Genomic DNA, 23,030 nt, shown 5'->3' on the forward strand with positions numbered 1-23,030 from the left:
CTGGAAAATTTTAATAAATTGAATAAAATGAACAGTAAATTTTGGGGCGATAAATTGTTCAAAAATTTAGCAAACCAAAGGAAAATAAAAGCACCCAGTATTTGTTGTAACGGTTATTATTTTATGATAAAGTCCTATGGCCAGCCACTTTATTAAGTAAATCCTGGTCACTTAATTTGGCGCACCTGTGTGCATTCACCTGTGGCCACTCTATTAGGTACACCTACGGTCTTATAAAGTAGCCACTTTGCCACTCATGGCAACAGTTTGTGTGGTTAATAAAATGGCCCACCATGGATAGAGTATGCTTATGGATAAATCAAACAAGCAAACACAAACTATCATATAAAACATTAGGGTTATTCTGTCTCCTTCTACCAAAACAACAAGAGTCAAATGAAGCCAGGCCAACAGTATTTGTATAATACTATTCAAACATGGCAAGAGTGTTTTACAGAGGGGTTGAAAGAGACACTAAACATATGTGAACATGTCATGATATAAAGCAAACACATACAATCATGATAAAAATGAATCTTGATAATATACGAACTGTAATAAAGTGAACAATAAGAGTTTTTCCAATGTTTACAGACGTCCAGTTTATTCTGGTGTACTTATGTCTGTACTGTGCGGTATGCAGTTTTTACTGGCCTGCATTTCTTAGTTAACAGGATGCAGATGTATTTAGTGCCAGAAAATCTCAAAGTCCACCTCTGCTTCCGCCCCCTTCTCTGATTGGCTAATAGAAATGGCAAAAGTTAGGGGAGGAAGAAATCTCTGTCCTGCTGTAATTTTGGTGGAATGATTTTTTCTTCCTGTCTTTCTCTCCTTGTTTTGCAGACACCAGTAAGACAGTAAGATGGCCTCGGCACATGACAGAGCTGTACTGCAGGCTATATTCAACCCCACCACCCCCTTTGGAGACATTCCCGGCCTAAACCAAGAGGAGGAATTAATTGATGATGGTGAGCATGAGCTTCTGACTGGTGTGTCTCAACATATCATGTCACAGTATATTGAATTTATTTGAACACATTCCATTTCTGGGCTGCGAAAAACATGACATTGTAATCCAAACTGATTTCCGAGTGACATTTCTCTGTTTTCCTTTCCACGGTACCTGTCAATTGAGTTTGAGTCCTTTTTCAACCTGTTTATCTCCTCCTGCCAGACAGTGGCTTTGACAGAGAGTTGCTGAAGCAAGTGAAAGAGCTGGAGATGCGGGGTGTCTCAGCAGCAGAGACTGGGGATTTACAAACTGCGCTTCAGCTGTTCAGCCAGGCAATCCAGATTCTTCCTCAGCGAGCCTCTGCCTATAACAACCGGGCACAGGCCCTGCGACTGAAGGGGGACACAGCAGGTATGTGCAACAAATTCAATAATAACCCTTTCCAGAGATGCCATGGTGTGCCAACTTATCAGACTGCCGAGTCTAAGGCCAGCGTGAATACCGGAGCTTTGTCTAGCTGATGCACTTTGTCAACAGCGATGGTGCTCTGAGATAGTGTGGTGTTTGGTTGCTTTTACCTGCTGCCTGACATAAGAAGGGCAGGTTTGTAGGCAAAAACAACAGTCCTTGACTCACTAATGACTAGCATGTCACTAGCAACTGCAGATTTCTAAAAGAACGTCTATTCATCTGAAAGTCATTGTTATGTGTTGTTGAACCAGTAGAACAAGGATATTACTAATACATATAAAGCTTTTGAATGGATAATGCTCGGTTATGAGCAGTTTACTTGAGAATGACTTTTTGTTTTTTCCTCATTATTTGATTTCCACAGTACTTGAGAGAAAAGTAGTTCAAGCACATTTCAGCTGTGTTTATCAGAATGAATTTTTCAGTAGCCTGACCCAAAGCCAAAGCTGAGTATCTTAGAACATCATGGCCTAAAAAAAAAAATCAACTTTCCAGACATGTGTTTGGTTCACGGTGCTGTTCTCTTTGCAGGAGCCCTGGGGGATCTGGACCAAGCGATTGCTCTGAGCGGCAGCACTGGGCGTACTGCCTGCCAGGCGCTGGTGCAACGAGGCCTTTTACATAGACTAGCACGCCAGAATGATGAAGCCAGAGCAGATTTTGAAAAAGCAGCTGCACTTGGAAGTGAATTTGCTCGACAACAAGCTGTGGTCCTTAATCCATATGCTGCCCTGTGTAACAAAATGCTGTCAGAGGTGATCAACAAAATGCGCAACCCTGAAACATCTGACATGCAGTGATGTAAAACATTAGGTGTTCGTCTTCTCTGAAAGTCTGAAATCAATAAATTAACCTTTTTATGATGTTCTTTAAATTCTGTTCATTGTGCTGCTTTAAAAAAAGTCACGAATCCAGCTAAAAATCACATTTATTCACATATGCAGATCACACTTATTTCAAACTGAGTTGTTCTCATCACAAAGCAAGCACTGCTGTATTTTATTAAATATGACACATGCAGCATGTGATGTAATCTCCAGCATTAAAATGCCAAACCACACCATTTGATACAGATGGGATACTTAAGTTTTTATCCACTAGATGTCAGTCTTGTCATACTGAAACAGTCATCAGCATTTCCCCTTCCTTGATTTTTCTTTCAAACATTGCCTTTCACCATAAGAATGAAATATGCTGGAACAAACAGCACTTGTCATCTCAGTCATGCCAAATGGTTCATCTAATATCATGAGGATGTTCCCCAGGCAAAACATGCCCAAATGCGAAAATTCGAAATGCAAAAAAGACTTTTAGCATTCACGTTTCTCTCCACACTACACTGCATGACAAGATCCATCTCAGAGAATTTTGCACACCAACGAGAAAAATGATCTGAGTAAATGCTTTAAAAAAAAAGGATGATTACATCACCAAGATATCCTGTTACACTAAATTATTCTTATTTCTAATATACGACAGATTGTCTTTCTGCAGGGCTTTAACACACTGCAGCTCTGATTTTATACAGCAGCTCTACATGCGGAGGCTTTTTCCACTTTTCAGATGAGTGCATACATGTTACGTCTCAGTGATTTCAAACAAGGCATAACTCGTGTTGTGGTCTGCCCGCTGTGCTCTGAAACGTGAGCGTTATCCTTTATGCTTTAGTTTCCCGTGTTTGTCTCTGACCTCTCCCAGGCAGGGTAAAGCCACCGGCTCAGTGCGATCTTCTCTCTGGTAGAAGGAGCAGGTTCCCAGGTGATTTGACATGGAAGGAGTATCGCTGAAGCTCCATCTGTCCACAGAGGAAAACTGAGAGCTGAATTTCCAAACCTGTAAAACACAGAGGCAGAATTGAAGGAGGTGTGGGAGGCTGTCATGGCATCTATCAACTGTTTTGCAGCTACAGTATACTGCGATGAGGAGGAATCTATTTTTAAATACCATGGAATCTAGATCGCATAATACTTTTATCACATGTTAGGGCATGGTGTTATTTCTGTTTTGATCCGTGACAAATGTATACAAATTATGCAATTCATCTGAGAGCAAATACCCAGCTGTTGCCTACACAGTCTTATTAACATCCTATGTTTCCATGAATGATCACATATCTGACTTGTTATGGTAGCACTCTGTTTACTGGCAGCAAAGTCTCAGGCCATTCCACATCACTGATGTCATCGGCATGCTCTTTGTCTCATGATCACTGCAGTACAGAGATAGTCAATGCAAAAATATACACACGTGCATTGATAGTGTTTTTTGCTTCATTACCTCCAGCAGGGGGGCTTTGATCACACGTTTGTTAGCAGGAAAACTACTTTGTGTAGCTAAAAAATTATGAAAGCAAGTACAACCAAATTGCAACTGAAAAATAGATATCTTATCTATCCCACCTTCATTTTCGCTGCTCACCAACAACAAGTAATTTTTTTTACCAGCATATTTAATTTGATCTTCAAAAAATCTGGAACATTATAGTTGTGTTCTCAGTCAAAAGATTTTAATTATTTCATTTTGTTATAACTCCCTAGCTGCCTGAAGCTCCCTTTGTCCTGAAGAGATAGTACTTTAATGAAACATGCATTTAAATTTCCATAGCTCAGTATTCATAAATCTGAACCACTTAAAATGTGAACCCTTTACTCAGTTCTAATAATTCCAGAGAGGATTTAGTTAATTTCCGGCTCCAGGACCAACAGGCATCCTTGTGGGGTAGTGGCCTGAGCCACCAAGCTAGCTAACTGTGTGACTTTAACCAGGGTTCAATTCTAGTTGTCGTAGGTGAACCTCTAATAATGCCCAATTACAATCGCCTTATTTTTCTTTATATGCTATGTAGTGCTATTTTTTTTGTTTTTTGTTTGTTTCTTCTGTTGCTGTTAATTAGCAAACCATTGCTTGGGCACCAACGTCAGGAAAGAAAACTAAATTTCATTTCCTTGTGGTTCCTGACCTTAGAAGAAGCTGATATTTTGCAAGGACACAGACAAAGGCAGTAAATCTCCAGGGTCTGATTCAGTGGGAACTCAATAACTGTTGCCAACACAACTGCGGCTCAGTTTGTAATATTGTTAGAGAGGACTATTGAGAGTCAGGAGTGTTTATAGTGCAGCTGCTGTCATACTGTATGAATGACTCAGATTTTCCAGTGAAAGTTAATAGAATGATGCCAGGTACTAAAGGGAAACTGATAGAGAAGTTTGACATGATGTAAATAAATAGAAATGGTAAAACAATATGGTGCACACACTTATCTGTGAATGCAATCAAATTTACAGGTCAGGGAATATAAAGTGACTATAACCAAAAAAAAAAAAAAAAAAAACACATTTGCAAAAGAAAACCAATATATCTAGATAAATAAGATTACTTGCTTTCTTTTGGCAAATCCAGGAACTTCCTTCACTGGAGTGTTTCTTTTTCTCCCACTTGAGGGAGACCATCCCTCTCTCCTGCAGCAATGTGGCACACACCTCTCTCAATAGATGGGAGACTTGGGACAACTGAGACAATGTAAAACTGTCAAGGTAACCAGCAATATGCTGAATGATCTCCAAAGGAAGGCTGCTTAGGGGATCCAGATTTTGTGCATCATTCCTTTTAGGACTGAAGGTTTTCCCACCTGCACAGAGTGATGAATTGGCTTTTGGTTGGAATACCAGAGTGCTGCCATCTTTGGAGAACTTAACTATTGCTTCCTGACCTGTTGGGTGAAACCTCATCTGGGTGAAAGTACAACCAAGGTATGCTAAAGGGCAACGCTGCTGAAACCAGCCATTTAGAGAGGCTTGTATGTCAGAATGCACGTTCTTGAAGTGAAAGCAGTATTCATCACGGCGAAAGTAGTGGCCACACATGTAGCTGAAGGCTGAACTTGTTTTGTTGTGTCTTCTAGTGACAGATTCTGCTTCGATGTATAAATAAAGACGACAAGGTTTACCTGCTATGACATCAGCTAAGGAAGCATCTTGCTTGAAGGGTGCAGAAGAAAAGATGTACGTTTGTGTTCCTATATCTGTGTAAAGACCATCTGTCGACACACTCTCTGAGATCGAATGTCCCTTCAGTTCTTTTTCCAGGGAGCACAGAAGTGTTGTGCTAACCTCTTCACACTTTGGAAGATCCTCAATTGAAATGCCCAGATCTGAAGTGTCAACACTCTGGTGTGTGGTTTGGGCCTTGCGCGAGGGGTCTTTCAAGTGATTGCGCTTTGCTCGATAGCTGGTAGGCACATTAAATGTTCGGACGCTTTTCACCTCAATGGGCTCCAGACTCCCATAGACAAAATCCTTTTCTCTTGGTGTGCAAGCAGCAAGTTGCCCAAAGTTAATCAGCATTACCCCATTGTGCACCAGATACATATTATATTCTGCAATGTTGACTTCTTTGCCTAAACGCTCAAGGACCCCATCTTGCCATGGTGCAAGGCCAGTGGCACCGTCCATGGTTCTGGCAGTTACAGGACATTCTCCACCCTGGTGTAATTCTTTCTGACTCTTTGATGATTCTTGGTCTTCCTTTTCTTTTCCTTTTTCTCCCTTATTCAGGTTTTTGATGGTTTGCTTGCATCCCTCCTTCTCCTTATTGAATATTTTCTCCCAGGAGCTATAATTTTGAATACTTGTCACATCTGTGCACTTTGCCAAAGTATCTCTCTCCTCTTGACTCAGTTCTTCGTCCAACTTTGCACTGCCATTTTCTGTATATTCACCACTGTCTACAGAACAGCAAGCATTATCTGCAGGACTGTTGATTCCAGCAGCAATGTTTTGCACGGCAGAATCCTCCAATATCAACTCGGGAAAAATGTTCTTCATTTTGATTGATTGAAACAGCTGCTCTTGGTCCCTATGAGCCATAGCAACATCAAGATTTTCCTCAGTGTTTACAACAGGGTTTTCAGAAACATTTCTATAAAAGGTCAGGTCACTTTCTGAAATAGGCCAGCGGTTCCACTCCTGAGAGCAACAGACCAAGCTGGCAGGACAGACCTCTAAGTGTTTGGCCAGCCTGTGGCGCAGCATGGTGAGAGGACAGCCATAATAAACATTAAGGCAAGGCACTATCTCATTTGGACAGAGAAGCTGGTGCTCTTCTTGCTTGCACATGTGGAGGCTTGCACCACAGTTTTTGTGACATTTCACGACTATACATGAAACAGAGGTCTGCGCAGGGACTTGACAGTGGACATTGTAACACTTGTCACAATGCTTATGATAGCCCACTGGCATCTTCATGCTTTTTACCTAATGAGAGAGATAACCCAGCACAGAAGGTAGTAACAGTAGTAAAATTTTCAAGTAGAGTAAGACTTAAACATTTCTGATAGTTTTAAAAAGTGAAAATTACTTTACATACCATTTTGGCTTAAGAACACAGCAGCGTGATCATCTAAGAACAAGTCAAACCAGAAACATGTTTACAGTCACATGCTGACCAAAAAACTGAAATTCACAGCTGATAAGTTGAATTATATGTTCAGGTTAAAAAGAAAAAAAATATGAAAACCACAAATCTCAAAGTTTTTCTTTGAAAAAAGCAATAAGAGTGGAGACAATAAGAGAAATATTTCTCACCCTTTGTTCCTTTGTTCACTGGCACCTCTGAATAACCTCTGCACAGTGTCTGGATAATATAAATAGACACAACAAAGGGGCAGACAGGCCAGTGGGACGGGGCACCATTGTCGCACAGCCATTAAGAGCCAAGGTCAAGTTACAGTCTCTACCACTGCTTCACACTGAGAGGGTGGCAATCAAAGCAGGTCCTCACATTCTTAAAAAAAAAGTTACCCTGTGCTTAAAAACATAAACATTTCAACTTGTTTGATTTACTGAGTTTCCAACATTATAATGTTAAAACTTTATAATTCTATTCCCACTGATTGAACTTATTTGTTTTGATTTCCTTTCAAAATAACATATTCTATAACTGAATGAATAAATTACTTAATAAATATTTTTTTTATTTGATTTTATAGATCGGTGGCATCTAAAATACCAAATCAGTTTTTAGATTAATTAAAGTTTTTTTTTCAGTGATTATTTAATTAATCAAAATTTGAACAATGCAGTGTGTTGGGTTAGGTTAGGCTCATGTCATGTCTTCCACTAGGTGTCACTCATACACTTTCAGAAACTCTACCAATGTTTCGCCAGCCAATTCTTACTACATATTAGTTACATTTACAAAGAGAAGAGAACATACTGTGTAGAGTTTCCTGCCCCATCTCATCAGGAGGAGATAAAACAGGAAGCCAAGGCCGTCACTTAGGCACCGTAAGATAGAAAGAATATGGTTTAGGCTTTATGGCCCTGGGAAGAAGCTATAAGAGTAACTGTTAGATACTTCGAGATGTTGCCAGACACCCTCCTGTGCACATCTCCTGTCCGGACATTTGTAATGCTCAAAGTGTTGTATGGAATAATGAGAATCGTATGGAATAAAGAGATTGTTGATTGAGCATTTATACACCGAGTGTTGCTCTTCCTTCAGCCCAAAGATCAAAGAATTGGGGTATTTAACACTATACAAATCTTATTGATGTTTTTCGAGGCTTTTTGAACTGGAAACTGATGCAGTTGTGGGAAACATGGTTCTGTCGGGAATTATCTTCATCAAACAAAGCACTGGTTTAATAAATCAAGACTAATCCACTCTAAAAGTCTAGTAAGCAGTAGATCCAAATAGTGCATATTTGAAAATGTTTACATTGTTTCTCCCCCATTCTCTTTCAGAAATACTGTGCTATGGTACAAATTGGGAGACATTAAACTTGTTAACTAACTCTAACTAATTACACTCATTCAAAATGAGACTGGTGGAACTACCCTTTTTTATTTAACAGCACCATCCTATAAACATCTACTGACACCTGTTTTCCACCCTATGTTAAATGTGCTGTAGACTGAATTTCACAACTGGCATCTGGAAGTTTGGAAGTTTATTTTTTCTTTTCACCTGGCACAGATTACAATGCAGAGCTTATCAGAGGCAGCTGGTTCACTCTCTATAGGCTCTGCAATCAGCATACATTACATCGAGCAAGAGACAGAAAGAAAAAGAGAGAAAGAAAGCCTACTCTAAGTAAAATTACTTTTTGCAACAGAACAGCAGCACAGCTGAGACTGGAGTTAGATTAGTTGATTAATGTCTGAAAATTGCTTCCAGTTGAGTTCAGAAATGATTTATCAGCTTTGTAAAATTGCTTCAAAATTTACTAAAACTCTTTTAAATAAAATTCAATCAAATTAAAACTTTGATCGTTGCATTGTTCCCCAGCATTTAGAGTAAGAAAATGCTTTTTATTTTGTCTCTGCACATTGCTGGTGATGTGATTTTCTGTGCTGCACCGTGGAACGACCAGAAACTGTAATTCGAAGGTTAAAAAAATAATTTGCATCATCCAGTCTGTGTTTTCAGTCACATCTGTGTTTTTAAAAACAAGCACCAGGTTTAGATTTTTTGATTTCTGGCATAAAGTTGGTGGAAAAAATAATAAATCAACACCTTCCTCATAAGTGTTTATTTAATATATGCCTGAAGCCAGCAGCTGGTTATGGTAATTTAGCATAAAGACTGAAATAGAAAGACTGGCTCTGTCACAATATCTAGCTATTGGCACCTGCAATTTTCAATAATTGCCACACTCTCTTCACTATCTTGTTCTTAGTTGAATAAGACGGTATAAATGTAGCTTTCATTGCATTTTCAAATGAGAGGTACAGTGCTGTAAAAAGTGTTTTTCCCTTCTTGATTTTGTAGGTTTTTTTGCACAGATTTTCACACATGTGTAAGATAAATGAATTTTAATTTTAGACAAAGATAACCTGAGTAAATGACAGTGATTTCATATATTAACTGAAAGACACCCAAACCTACCTGGACCCAGGTGAAAAAGTAATTGCCCTTAAATCTAATAACTAGTTGGGCATCCAGACTTTGACTAGACCACTAATTAACACTTTTTCAAGGCATTGTAGTGTTTTTGTTTGTTTGTTTCATTTTTTGTTTTGTTTGTTAGTTTTTAAAGTTTTTATGTGACCAATGAGAAAATTAAAAACAACATCCCAATCATGTTTTCAAAAAATGTAATTTTCATACTCAAACTATTCAGTGTCTCTTCTTTACTAATGGATGTGGTCATTGTCAAAGATTTCCAATGACGCAGCTGGAAGGCAGCTGTAGAATGGGCCCAGTCAACATAATTATCAAATTTGCATTACATGGCATGCATATGTATTCACTACGTTTAATATTGGAAGTATTTTAAAAATGTCACTATATGTTTAAGTCATGGTTCTACCTTGTGAACCAAAGCCTAATTTATGCAGTTAAGTTTTTCTTATGAACTGAATTTTAGCTGCACATGCTAAGTCAATTTGAACTGTGCTGATTAAAAGTTTTCTGAAAAGTTTTGATAGTGTTTGGCATACCAGGTAAGTGTATTACTTGTACTTCCTAACTGTGCTGTCATTTATGGAAAATGAGCACAAACCGCACAAACTATGTCACAGTTGGATGTTTGACATGCAGCACAGCACTATAAATTTAGTTAACCAAGCCAAGCAAAAAACAAAACAAAACATGGTGCTTCAAAGTAGAAGAAGGAGAGAAGACAAAACGATGAGAATATTCCCAGGTCTTTGGACCTCAACAGCATTGTCAATACTTTGTTCAGTAAGAAATGTTGAAAAATATACACGTGTGTGTGTGTGTGTGTGTGTGTGTGTGTGTGTGTGTGTGTGTGTGTGTGTGTGTGTGTGTGTGTGTGTGTGTGTGTGTGTCTGTCTGTCTGTCTGTCTCTGTCTGTGTGTGTGTGTGTGTGTGTGTGTCTCTGTCTGTGTGTGATTACATTAAGATAAGATGGGTCCTAAATATTCAGGTCCCATCTTATCTTAATGACCTTGTAGTATCACCCCATTGGAGCTCTTCGCTCTCGCACTGCAGGCTTACTTGTTGTTCCTAGAGTATTGAAATGTAGAACGGGAGGGAGAGCCATCAGTTTTCAGCCCCCTCTTCTATGGAACCAGCTTCCAGTTTGGATTTGGGAGACAGACACTATCTCTACTTTTAAGATTAGGCTTAAAACATTACTTTTTGCTATAAGCATATAGGGCTGGATCAGGTGACCCTGAATCCTCCCTTAGTTATGCTGTAATAGGCGTAGGCTGCCGGGGGATTCCCATGATGCACTGAGTTTTCCTTTCCAGTCACCTTTCTCACTCACTATGTATTAACAGACCTCTCTGCATTGAATCATACATGTTATCAATCTCTGTCTCTCTTCCACAGCATGTCTTTCATCCCGTCCTCCTTCTCTCTCTCCAAACGGTTGCAGCAGATGGCCCCGCCCCTCCCTGAGCCTGGTTCTGCCGGAGGTTTCTTCCTGTTAAAAGGGAGTTTTTCCTTCCCACTGTCGCCAAAGTGCTTGCTCATAGGGGGTCATATGATTGTTGCATTTTTCTCTGTATGAATTATTTTTGGGTCTACCTTACAATATAAAGTGCCATGAGGCCACTGTTGTTGTGATTTTCGGCGCTATATAAATAAAATTGAATTGAATTGAAGGTTTAGACATCTTTGTGAGGACAGAAAATTGGCACATCACTATACTTGAATTTGAAGGCATTTTTGAGGCTCAATATCTGGTTTTAGTGTCAGGGTTACAATTAGGTTATGGTTAGGTTTAGGCTAAGGGATAGGGCTGGGCTTTCATTTTCGATGGTGTACAGCAAGCAGCATGGGAAAGCATTATGTCAATTAGATGTCTGATTAAGATGTGAAAACAAGTGTGTGTGTTTGAGTGATATATCTAGAAGCTAGTTCTCTGGAAATAATTGTTGAATAAGTAATTTTGTAAATGAGTGTGCTTGTTTGGCACGGTGACCCATCCAGTCTGTCTGTGAGGATCTGTTGTTAATGGGAGTCTCTCTTCTGTTCCATGCTTATAGGCTTTACAGTTGTCTTCATATTACTTTAGTTACACTAAATCTGTTTTGGGCTTGTGGTAGACAAGTTGAACCATGTTTATAGCATAAGCTTTAATAAATGTGTCCATTACCCAACTCCTGTATGTTGTCCATCATGCAGATGAAAAGCTGTACTGATGATACTGATATTGCTTTGTGATCTTATTTTTGCACTCACACAATGTGTATGAAAGAGAGATCGAGCAAGTAAGTGAGTTAGTAAGTAAGAGAGAGGGGGTGAGAAGATGATAAGAGTGGCTGCCCAACACTCCCACTAGATCGCCTCAACGTAGAGATCAGGGATTCAGGAATGTCTAAGGATTTCCTCTGTTCAGTTGAAATATAGATGCCACTCAATAATATGCAATTTTGTGATAAATATTTTTCTTATTAACTAAAAGTTTCACTAAAAGTTTTCAAAGCAACAAAATGTTTAACAGAACACTGAACTCCCATTTAATGAAACTCAACTGAATACTCAGCTTGAGCTCTTATGCAACCAGGCAGCTCAAGAAGAAGATAATTGCCGCTTGTTCATTTTCTGTGGCATGGATTTGAACAATTCTGAGGCTGTGAGGTTAATGATTCATGGAAGCTCCATGTCATTTAACTCTAATTTAATGTTCTGAAATGTGACTGGACAGGTTTAAATGTTGAAAGAAAAAAAAAGTCAAACTTGATTAATATTGAAGACATTCAAAATCTGACAGCACACAGCAGGACTGCTGGAAATATCACAGGTTTCATGTTTTAAAATGAACGTTTGCTTGTTTTCACCAGCACATAAAACAGTGCAAACTTCTACTCTCTGTAGAACTTCCTATAAATCTCATCCATTTTTTGGACATTTTCACTTTTATTACCATTCTTCTTAAAGAATGACTCTATTCCGGGACCTCCATCTAGTTTATTATACCTGGTAAAACTAAGCCTAAACAACTGGGAATGCAGAAAGATGAATGTATTACTGTTGAAATTTCAAAGGCTCGGGAAAATGTGTTGGTACTGTGATTGTTACAGAGCGTGGCCTGGCATAAATAAGCTCTATGCTTTTTTGAAAATCAACAAAAGTGAAAACATGAGGTCTGTATTTAACTGTATTTTAACTTTTAGGCTGATAAACCAAAGACTTTTTGCAGTGTCTGGAACTTACGGAATGATTCGATTTCTCTTATGAATCTCACAAATTAGTTAAAGAGTGAATAAATTTCGTTTATTCTGTGATTCAGCGCTGAAGGAACATTCAAACTCCACAAAGAAGGCACTTCTGTCTTTGAGGTGGTAGTGCTAACCACTACATTACAGTGCTGCATTACATTGCTTATATGAACAGATTTTTAGGTACACCTCAAATCATGTGTAAAATGCTATTTGAGATAAACTGCATTCATCACATGTGATAAAAACCTCTCATACTGTTTTGTAAGCACTTGTTCCCCTTCTGTGCCTGTATCATATTATTTATACATATATACATACATACATACATACATACATACATATAGCTATGCTTTTTTTCGATTCAAAAAGGTCTATTCAACTCATTAAACCATCTCCATCATTATAATGTACTATAGTCTTTTTAACCTGACACTGCAAATTAGCGTGCAGCTGGAGGATACATTTAATAGTATATGCCTTTGGGTGTGTATTATACTACGAAGCCCTTCTGGACGACATATTGTAGCATATGGTCATCCCAAAATAGAAGAGAAAATGTCTATACTCAACTTCACACCTAGTTTTTACTTTCTCATTATACAGCCCCCCTACTCCCTTCCCACTTAATTAAGAAGGTGTCATACACATTTTCTTTTAAATCCCTCTCCAGTTCAGCTCTCCAGCCTCTTGTCGGATCTGACTGAGTAACGAGATGGTTTGCTAACCCTGACCAATGAACATGCAAATGTTTATAGCCATATCAATTTAGCTTCCGGCCTTTCTGCACCCAATATTCTGCTTTTAATTACGAAGACTAATTAAAAGTACCTTGTAATGAAGTCTGTGTAGGTTCCCCCCGGGGCAGGGTACTTTGTGTCATTTTGCATCATTAATGCAGAATAGGCTGAAGAATGACGAATTTTTAAAAGTTGTAAATGAGACATTTTACTCCACTTGTTCTCCTAATGTCTGGAGCTAATAACTGCAAAGAGAGGGAGGACACAGTGTAGAAGAAGTTTTCAGTACCAAGTCATTTCATGCCCAACATACAGCAATAATAAATGACAGATCATATACAGTAAAATTCATGAAAGAAGTAAAACAGTTGTTGTAGACAAGTTAAATAATAAAGTTCACTGAAGCCATTTATCACTTTGTCTCTTCCACAGATCTAAAGTTTTCACACTATTGTTGGTAAAATGACACACGGGGGGGTGTCTTTGTTTGGCTTGTGTGTGTGTGTGTGTGTTACATCAAGTGACAATATGACAGAGGAACAGTTTGCGCTTGCATGATTGACTTAATGCAGATGGAACAACTTATGTAGCTATGATGCATATCAGCATCATAGCTATTGAACAGTTATTGTTGGGTCCATTGAGGTGATTTACCATGCATTAATTGATTTCTTGGGCCATATATCTGATTGTATTTCCTTAAAACATTTTAATGGGTGATTGTAATTTTGTGATTCCATCCAACTAATAGCCCATTCCAACTGAACACATCATTTATCATATGAAATTGTGGGCAAATTAAAAACTACTCCAAGCCAGAAATGTCCATATGTAAAAATCTAGGATTCACCCTCTTTGGAATTGAAATGGCATTTCAATGACCCTTGAGGTCAATAAAACGATGAATAGCCAATTAACTTGTGTGAAGTGTAGCATCAGCAATTTTGCATTTAATGTGCATTCCCCATTCTGTGTATATTTTTCTATACTTGCATTGCCATTAAACTGAAAGCACAACAGCTGAACTGTTTTTAAATATGCTGTTTGAATAAAAGTGCTTTGACATGATCTATCTAGCCCTGAGCTGCTCTCCAAAGCTGCATTTAAGTTAAATGGTAAATAGCCTATATTTGTATAGCGCTTTACTCAGTCCCTAAGGAACCTATACCGCTTTACACCACATTCAGTCATTCACACATTGGTGATGGCAAGCTACATTGTAGCCACAGCTGCCCTGGGGCGCACTGACAGAGTCGAGGCTGCCGGACACTGGCGCCACCGGGCCCTCTGACCACCACTAGAAGGCAATGGGTAAAGGCAATGGTCTTGCCCAAGGACACAACGACCAAGACTGTCAAAGCCGGGGCTCAAACCAGCAACCTTCCGATTACAAGACGACCTGCCAACTCTTGAGCCACGATCGCCCATAGTTAACTTAATTTAGGTTTTGGGGAAGACTTGTGTAGGGTTGATGATAGCAAATTTGCTGCAATACCACAATGAGCTAACTGTGGTGAAAAGTTCCCATAGAACTGAATGTGATTATATTTATTTATATTCAGCTAAATGATGATCAACATGTTGAAGCTATTATTAAAACAAAAATCATCTTAAAACACAATCACAAAATGAACTGATGCGTAATGGTGGTTCTGAGTGAAAGAGCCTCTGACGGTTGCTGCTGTTTGTGAAAGTATCAAATAATTTTCACTTATCGCCTCCCCATTTCTGCTGTTTGTTTGCACTGAATAATTTCATCTGTGATCCATAGGAAAAAAAAAACCACACAAGAGAATGTCACGCTATAGACAGTGATAAAGATAATTTCTTGTCAGGTGCAGGTAGAACAGTCTCTGTGTGTTTCAGCTGCTGTGGGGCTGAGTGATAAGCAGCAGACACTGATAAGAGACCTCAACAGACTCACAGGATGTGACTCCCACTGCTAACCTTTTACTTTTCCAACAAGTTTAGTAATGCACTGCAATAGTGTGTTTAAATACACATGTTTCAATTGCAATTATTCTAAAAGCAAGGAAGCTAAGTACTATGAGCGTGCAGCATTTTTCTGTGACCGCTGTGCTTTTAAAACAGCAGTTGGGCATATTTACATAGATTTTTGTGTTCTTTTGTCTTCTGCTAACAACTCCAATGTACAACATGCAAATTGTTTTTTTTTTTTAAATAACACCAAAAGTTATTACTGGGAAATTACACCTGTGTGTCATAAAGTGCATTCTGAATCCTGGAAAATCCAGCTTTCAAAGCTATTTTATATCATGCTTTCATAATTTTAAGGTGTTCATTTCATCTAATGTTTACACATGTGCCTATAGTTCCTCTATAACCAAGACAGGATTAGGAATTAATGCAAAAAGAAAGCAGCAGACACAGACGGATTGATTGAGAAGGAGTTCTTTAAACAAATGTAATGAAAAGACTAATGATATTGATTCAATACAAATACAGCACTAATAGCTCCATTGGAGCTCCTCTAAATTAGAAAAACTGATGGACAGCTACAGCTTAGTGTGTCTTTTCTTTGTCTACACTTCTATTCACAGGTAGAGTCATTGTATGAAAACGTACTCTGCGCCTCTGAATTTTGTACTCATTCAAATCAATGAAATCTTGACCTATAAAACATGGATCATACATCATGGGGGGGAGGTTCACAAGTTTACGTGCAAAAACTGGGAAACACCTCGAGCACACAAACAATCACCTCTTTTCACCCCAAAAAGCCCACACTCAGTAGATAGTCCATGAAGCCACATGGATCAGAAATGTATGAAATACCCTGCTGTGCTCGTCTCCAATTACTGCCATCGATGTTTACCCCCGATTTGGCCCAGACTCTCACAGCATGCCCTGTTGGTCTCAGTCTCCTACAACTGCTGCCTGCAGCTCCTCTCCAAACGGGGGCGTGACTCAGCTACACAACTCCGGGGGAAATGCCACTCTCATGCTCCATTAGTCTCTGCGTCCCCAGTGGATGAAGAAAAATGTATTCACTACTGGGATATTGCTGCCACAGACATCTAAATAGCAACCATTCGTCCTTTCTGCTGTATCCTCAACGCATGGAATGACCTCATAAATGGAAGCATACTTGTGGACAAATCAGTAGAGGAGAAACTAAGTTTATAATCACAGCATGCGAAGATCAGGAGGTTGACAGCAATTATTTTACCCTGAAATTGCGCTACAAGATGAATATGGGTTATTTTCATGCAAAAATGAGCAACTGAAAAGAAGTTGAAGCTGAAAAGAATTTTGTGAGCATCCAGCTGACTATACAACAAAGCAGCACAGTGACCTTCAGACAAGGTTTTTCAAAGGTTTGCTGCAGGAGGATAATGATGGCTTTAGGTATCAGCACATATGTACATCTACAAGTCACCATGGTTTTTTTTCCATTTGGAAATCATGATTTTGTGAATATTTGTCAGTCAGCCAGCCCTGTAGCTCTAAATGGGAGGAATCACGAAGCAAATGCTCAGGTCACTGCTGCAGTATTGATTACCAATGGAAGATGTCTGATTCTCTTTCTCAAGTCTCACTCTTTACCCTGCCACAAACACTCAGGCACACAGAGGCGCACAACTAAATTATACTTTGCTGTTAGTCTGAACTCATTTGCAGTCAAACTACATGCTGGAAATGTTTATGCACAAGCTGTACAACTTACCAAGCAAACAGCACATACTGTACATGGTGTTTGCTTCAAAACCAATTTCCAATTTACAGTTGAAGTGTTGTGCTGTGGGTGTTTGTCGAACATACAGTATCATTCATTTAGCAGACATTAAATCTGAAAGCTTGGTGGGGTGTTTATTGAAGTCCTGACCCCGTCCTCCGCTCATTAAATTGATTCATGGATTCAATAAGTGGGGCACGGGCAGCAGGTGCGCATGTCGGTGCACACACAAGGCTCATAGGCATCCATCACACTGATCAGGTATCTTCAGCTTCTTCGCCATGCAGCACTCTCACACAACCCCTGCAGATGTTGCTGGCTCACAGCCCAGTCACACCACAGGCTAAAGTGTCTACTGTGGCCTACACATACACATTCTTAAAAAAGCTAATAGAGATACAAGAAGATGCAAAAACACGCCCAGAGGAAACAGGTGCGGACGTCTTTATTCTCCAAAACGTTGTGCTTGATGAAAATAGCTGTGTCATTCAGGTCAAATGCCAAATGAAGTTAAATTGTCTTCTGGAAAAAGATCATTCACGCTTCACTGGACATTTAGAGCCTGATTCTAATCCGCACATCTAAAAATAGACGCACATCTTTAAACTCCACCTCAGTGATGCTGGAGATTTTCTGAGGTTTGGTGAAACTATCACATCATCTACGGTTTTGAGGAAAAACAAACAGCCTGAGGTTAAACGCCATCTGATTTTGTCATGGGTAATGTATCTGAACTTGCAAAACTGTGTTATTTTACCTCACTATAACAAACATCTGACTCAATTATACTCTGAAATGGGATAAAAGACTAAGCTAGACAAGATCTTTAGGAATAGTTTATTATTTGACCAATGATAATGATAAAGTGAACATGAATAGATAGCGGGTGAATCTCTCTCTTGCTTAAGAAAGCCTTTGAACTGACGTGTGAATTAATAGTAGGACCATCAAACCCATTTATGACCTTTAGATTCCTTTTAACTAGTTTCAAGTTTTGATGAGCAAAGGGTGAGAAAGAACAAAGAAACCCTTGCATGTTTCCTGAGAACACACGCTGGACAGGGAGTGTTCTTGTGTGTTTGAGAGAGGAAACTGGGACACACTTTGCTCTATACAAAAAAAATTCAACAGAAACCAAACATTTATGGGGACACACACAGCACACACACACATTTAGACTAAGCCTGATTCTATATTCATCTCTTTCCCGCCTACGGCTCACCGAGTTGTAACGCCTTCCATCGTTAGTGTGTATGGATACCTTCAAATGAATTATACTGAATCTGATTTACAATATTTATGAAGGCATTTTTAAGGTTTCCACCAGTGACTTCTGATGTGCCTGATTTCCTTCTGTAATTTGAATTAAATAAATAAAAAGTTACAGTGAATTCAAATAGATGCATTTCTATTTAGCCAGCTTTTTTGCTTATGACATATTATTACTATGAACTCTCAAGATAAAGATAAATAGCACTTAGGATTTAATTCAGTGGTGTATCTTCAAAAATGTGGATTTTGTTTAACCTCATTACATATAATGTTTACAGTGTCTTTCACTTTTCATTGAAATGTGGTCACAATGAATGGGAAGCATGTGATTTGAGCATATAAACCAGTCCATAGAAAAGTGAGTGAAAGTTCCTCTTAAAAGTTTAGTGTAAAATTATCTGAGTAACCAGAACTTTGTAACAGAAAATTCAGTCCCTGCAGCCCAAGTAATAAAAGAGAGTTCTGGGTCATCACTTGGAGTGCTCTGTTTGGGTGTTGCCACCATGGGTCAATCATTGGTTTGTGGACTACCATTTTAAAACCTTGTGTTTGACATTTTGGAAAGCACCGTCTTTATTTTTTAAATTTTATTTTTAAATGAAATGGTGCATGATTTATTTGCTTCCAGAAAATTATGATCCTGACCTTAATCTCTTCACTGAAAGCTTATTTTGTCTGTCAGAAATTCACCTTTTCTAAACTATTAAAAAATATTGGTGACAGGGAAGGGATGGCTATACTCTGCGCTGTTATAGCTTAAATTTGTAGCTGTAGATATATTTAATAAAGTGCTGATAATAGAAGATTATAAGAGATGCAGAGCTTGGGCCTCAGTTCTGTTCAAACGTTACAGCATGCAGTGGAGACTTGGATCCAGACAGTGTATCATTGCAACACTGATACATCACATTTTAACAAGTACATGCTGCCAAAGCAAATTATTCTATTCCAGCATATTTTTCTATAGTCAAATTCTTGGTCAAGTGTTCATTATAGTGGACAAGGTTCAGGTTTCACAGTGAAAACATGCACTGGTGAGAAACCAAATAAATTGCTTCATACCTGGAACACTATCATTTCCCCACGGACTGACTAATGACATACCGAGAGAATTTGCTTGTTATGACCTCATTAGCTTTGGAAAATAATAAGTTTTTGCTAAGGCATTTTGTTTACCCAAGATTTGAACTTATACCTGTGAGAAGAGATAAAATCACCCCCATCCCCCTCAAAAAAAGCACGAAATAAACAAAATAAATAAATAACTAGCACATGATTAATGTTGGATAATGGTACCATTACTTGGTGTTGGTAAACAGGATGAGCCTCATTAACAGGCTGCCATCAAATATGTTTATCATATCTAGCAGAACAGGACTTTTTTTTAAGACAAGAGGAGACTATTTTGAGCGCCACGAAAATGTTTACACGAAACCATTAATATCACACTTGGATCCATTAAATCATTCAAACAGAATGAGGAAAGAATGACAGCAACAAATGCACAGTGAAAAAGAAACTGTTTTAGATGTGAAAACTGAACAGGAGGAAATAGAAAGAAACTCTGAGCCATGGCTTTCAGGTGGAAAGTTTTTTGCTTGTAAACTTTTAATTTTATTTAACTAATTACTCAATGTTTTTGTTTTGTTTTTTGTTAAATTGAATTCTAAATGGAAAAAGTAGTTCTAATTAATCCACACACTCAGCAGTTCTCTTCCTTAGATGAACACTTATTACCACACAATTTCTATTTGTGGCAAAGCTGTGCACTGTCTTTCTTATTTTGCTGTAGCCATTGTTTAGAGTTCAGCCTGTGCTGAGGTGACAGTCTGTAGAATTGTCCAGAGAAAATGTACTGTGCCAAGACTTGGACCTCAAACAAAGCAGTGCGAGATTTCCTTTCTTCTCTGGTGCCCCAAGTACAAATTCACTCTGAGTCAGTTTAATGTCTCTGAGGTAGAAGTTTATTTATAGTTCAGGAGCAATGACATCAAAAGAGAAAAGGGGGAAGTTAAGAGTACTACTCATCCTTAACACTGAAAGGATATTTGAAATCCAGGTTTAAGAGTTTCATCTGGCTTACTGTATGCTGGACCACTGCTGTCACTGCAGTTCACATTCAGAATGCCAAAAGCTCTCAACTCTGCTTAAGGAGGCACGGTTGTAGATGTAGGGGGAAGCCACTAGTGTCCTCATCAACACACAAATACTCCCTGCAACTGCAGCCATGGGCATGAAGCCACAATTAATGGGAAGTGCACGTCCTCTGGTCTCCTCTGAGCATTACATCTCTCACTCGTGCCTTCCTACAGCCTCTCCAAGTTGGTGCTTTATGGCCAAACATTGGCATAGTACTCTGCTTAGAGCTGTGTGCACTCACTGTGACTGACTCTTTTTCTCCTAGTTAGAGGTAAAAAGCACGTCATGCTTCTGACTGTCCCCACATGCACTTTCAAAATTGACAGTTTTCCTCCTTCCACAATCAAAGTTCAGTAAAGATGATGAAGCGGGCAGCTGACAGGTTTTTGTTGCTATGCAGTGTAAATGTCACTGACTGGCCAGGTCATGTAAATATAGATATATATATTTTAAGTGATGAAAACTGGAAAGAAGCATCTCATTTTAGGCATACAGCCCTTCCCACCAGCTCTTTAAAACTTCTGTTTGTAGCAGGCACCCAATCAGAAGAAAGCTCATTTACAGGCAGGGTTTCCTTAAAGAAATCAAAGCTAAAGCTTGTTTGACACAATGAATGAACAGTGAGCGGATACACAAAGGCGTGGGATAAAATTCAGAATTCAAAAGAATTACTGTGAATCACACAAAGCTGCTGCAGCAGACTACAAGGATAAAAATATGGAGCTGAAAATGAACGTTTTAAGCAGAATAATTTACGCTTTTCATCTCAGTTTCCACATCCATAATATTAAGACTACCATATACTATAATGTGCATATGCAAATTTTAAAGATTGCAAAAATAAATATTCGGATCATTTGAATACCCCTCGCATGTTTCATAACATCATAGTACTCTCATTTTTATGACATCTTCTAATTAAACTTTGGAGATGATGTTCCCAACTTGTGATTAACATCAGTGCATGATAATTATAGAGGAGATCCTTAATATGAGAAAATGTATGCAGTACATGTATTCACTTTGAACTGACTGGCTGCAAAAATAAGTATGAAGGAGCAGCAGAGGCCTAAATATATGTTGTTTATTTCTTTTCTACACCAAATTTTATGATGCACTCTGTGTGTTTGATTGACAAGAAACTAAGAAGGTCTAAAAAAAAATATGTAAGGAAAATGCACAACCACATAAACAGCATACAAGTAATCACAGCACTGGCCTAGTATCAGTCTCCCAGCTATCACCACTGAGGCACTGTGGTCAAAATCTGACAAGTCTGTACCTGCTGACTCCTCCGTGGCAGATAAAAAGAAGATAGACTTGAAGCTTGCATCAGTTCTTGAAGCCCTATATTTTTGGGGCTGACAAATTTTAAAACTGCACTGTGAGAAAAGATACACCACATCTACTTGATACTAGTGCTTGGACACGATGGCAATGCTATGCACAGACACTAAAAACCATCCAGTTAAGCAAAAGGCAAGCTGCCACTGGTCTGCTTTCACTGCTCTGAGGTCAGTTCAAAATCGGCACTTTGTGTGGAACCACAGCTAGCGTTAGCAAGTAAATGAGCTTCAGTGATTTAGCATTGTAAGAGATGAGCTTCTTCTTGCTAACCACCTTGGCCAACTTGTGTGATGCAGAGAAGATGGAGCATGAAAAAAATGTTAATAACTTTATTAGTTCATCAGCAAGGAAATCTTTTACGATGGAGACAGGACAGCAGCTCTAACCATGTGCAGTGTGTGACAATACAGCCAGATGCAGGCTCAGCATCAGATTGGCATCTATGAGAATGTCTGAATGTAATAAGTCTAACCAGCTGTTTTACCAACACTCCACCTAACATTTTTCATTCATATTTTAATCCCTCCTGTAGATATTGACAGTTAGCCATGTCTACTTAAGCCTTTGACCTCAGTTGTTTTTTGTTTTGTTTTATTTTTCATTATCAATACACTTAAATATACTTTAAAAAATGTGGAAAACATGGAAAGGGATGGGAATGGCCCATAAAGTATAAATATTATAAAATAAATAAAATAAAATATTTCAGGAGGATGTGCAGGTTGTAGTTGAAATTTTAGCTCCCGACAGACCCTAAAATTTTTCCTTCTTGGTTTGAATGTATACGGGGACCATTTCTGGACAGGATATGGACTTATCTGAAGAGAATGTGGACAACATACTGTTAAAAAAGGCAGTCCACAAACACGGCATGTCAGTGATGCAAGAGTTTGTTGTTGTTGTTTGTGTTGGTTTTTTGTTTGTCTGTTTTGTATGTTATGATTAGTAATTTTCTTCTTTTTTGATGAATGAAAAACTCAATGAAGACATTTTTTTTTAAATAAAACCTTTCACTCTATATTGAGCAGATTTGATCTGGTTAGTTAAGTAGCAGAGAGGGTTGTTAATTTCAGCTGCTTTGGTGTGTTAATGGAACTAACAACAGATGCACTAGATGGGCAACAATGAGAAATCTGCAAAACAGGAATAGTTTTGTAAAGCAGAGGCCACTGACATTGTTTCCCTCCTCATCATTTCTGTCTGTTTTTTTACACTTATTTTTGCTTTTTGTTAGGGTCCGTGTTGCAGCAGTGCCTACCCTACAGAGGTTGCACAGG

The 23,030-nt window shown here is 38.7% G+C and overlaps 2 protein-coding genes across 3 annotated transcripts; one reads left to right on the top strand and one right to left on the bottom strand.

Annotated features, from left to right (window-relative positions):
• The first annotated feature begins 731 nt into the window (after nt 1-731).
• Nucleotides 732-2,297, top strand: ttc36 (tetratricopeptide repeat domain 36). The gene is made up of 3 exons (XM_026193544.2): nt 732-968; nt 1,175-1,363; nt 1,955-2,297. Exons 1-3 carry the CDS (start codon nt 863-865, stop codon nt 2,221-2,223), a joined length of 564 nt encoding a protein of 187 aa, XP_026049329.1. The 5' UTR covers nt 732-862; the 3' UTR covers nt 2,224-2,297.
• Nucleotides 2,298-2,333: 36 nt separating this feature from the next.
• LOC113036929 (F-box only protein 40) lies at nt 2,334-7,304 on the bottom strand. 2 transcript variants are annotated; one of them, XM_026193543.2, is made up of 4 exons: nt 7,006-7,304; nt 6,788-6,820; nt 4,804-6,675; nt 2,334-3,256 (listed from the first exon to the last, which is right to left on the bottom strand). In XM_026193543.2, the coding sequence occupies exons 2-4, from the start codon at nt 6,788-6,790 to the stop codon at nt 3,074-3,076; spliced, it is 2,058 nt and encodes a 685-aa protein (XP_026049328.2). In that variant the 5' UTR covers nt 6,791-6,820; nt 7,006-7,304; the 3' UTR covers nt 2,334-3,073. The 2 variants fall into 2 exon arrangements, with proteins under 2 accessions (XP_026049328.2, XP_080145190.1); XM_080289064.1 differs by having other exon boundaries at nt 6,788-7,304.
• Between the last annotated feature and the right edge of the window lie 15,726 nt (nt 7,305-23,030).

Source organism: Astatotilapia calliptera, chromosome 14 (assembly GCF_964374335.1).
Source record: "Astatotilapia calliptera chromosome 14, fAstCal68.1, whole genome shotgun sequence".
NCBI lineage: Eukaryota > Metazoa > Chordata > Actinopteri > Cichliformes > Cichlidae > Astatotilapia > Astatotilapia calliptera.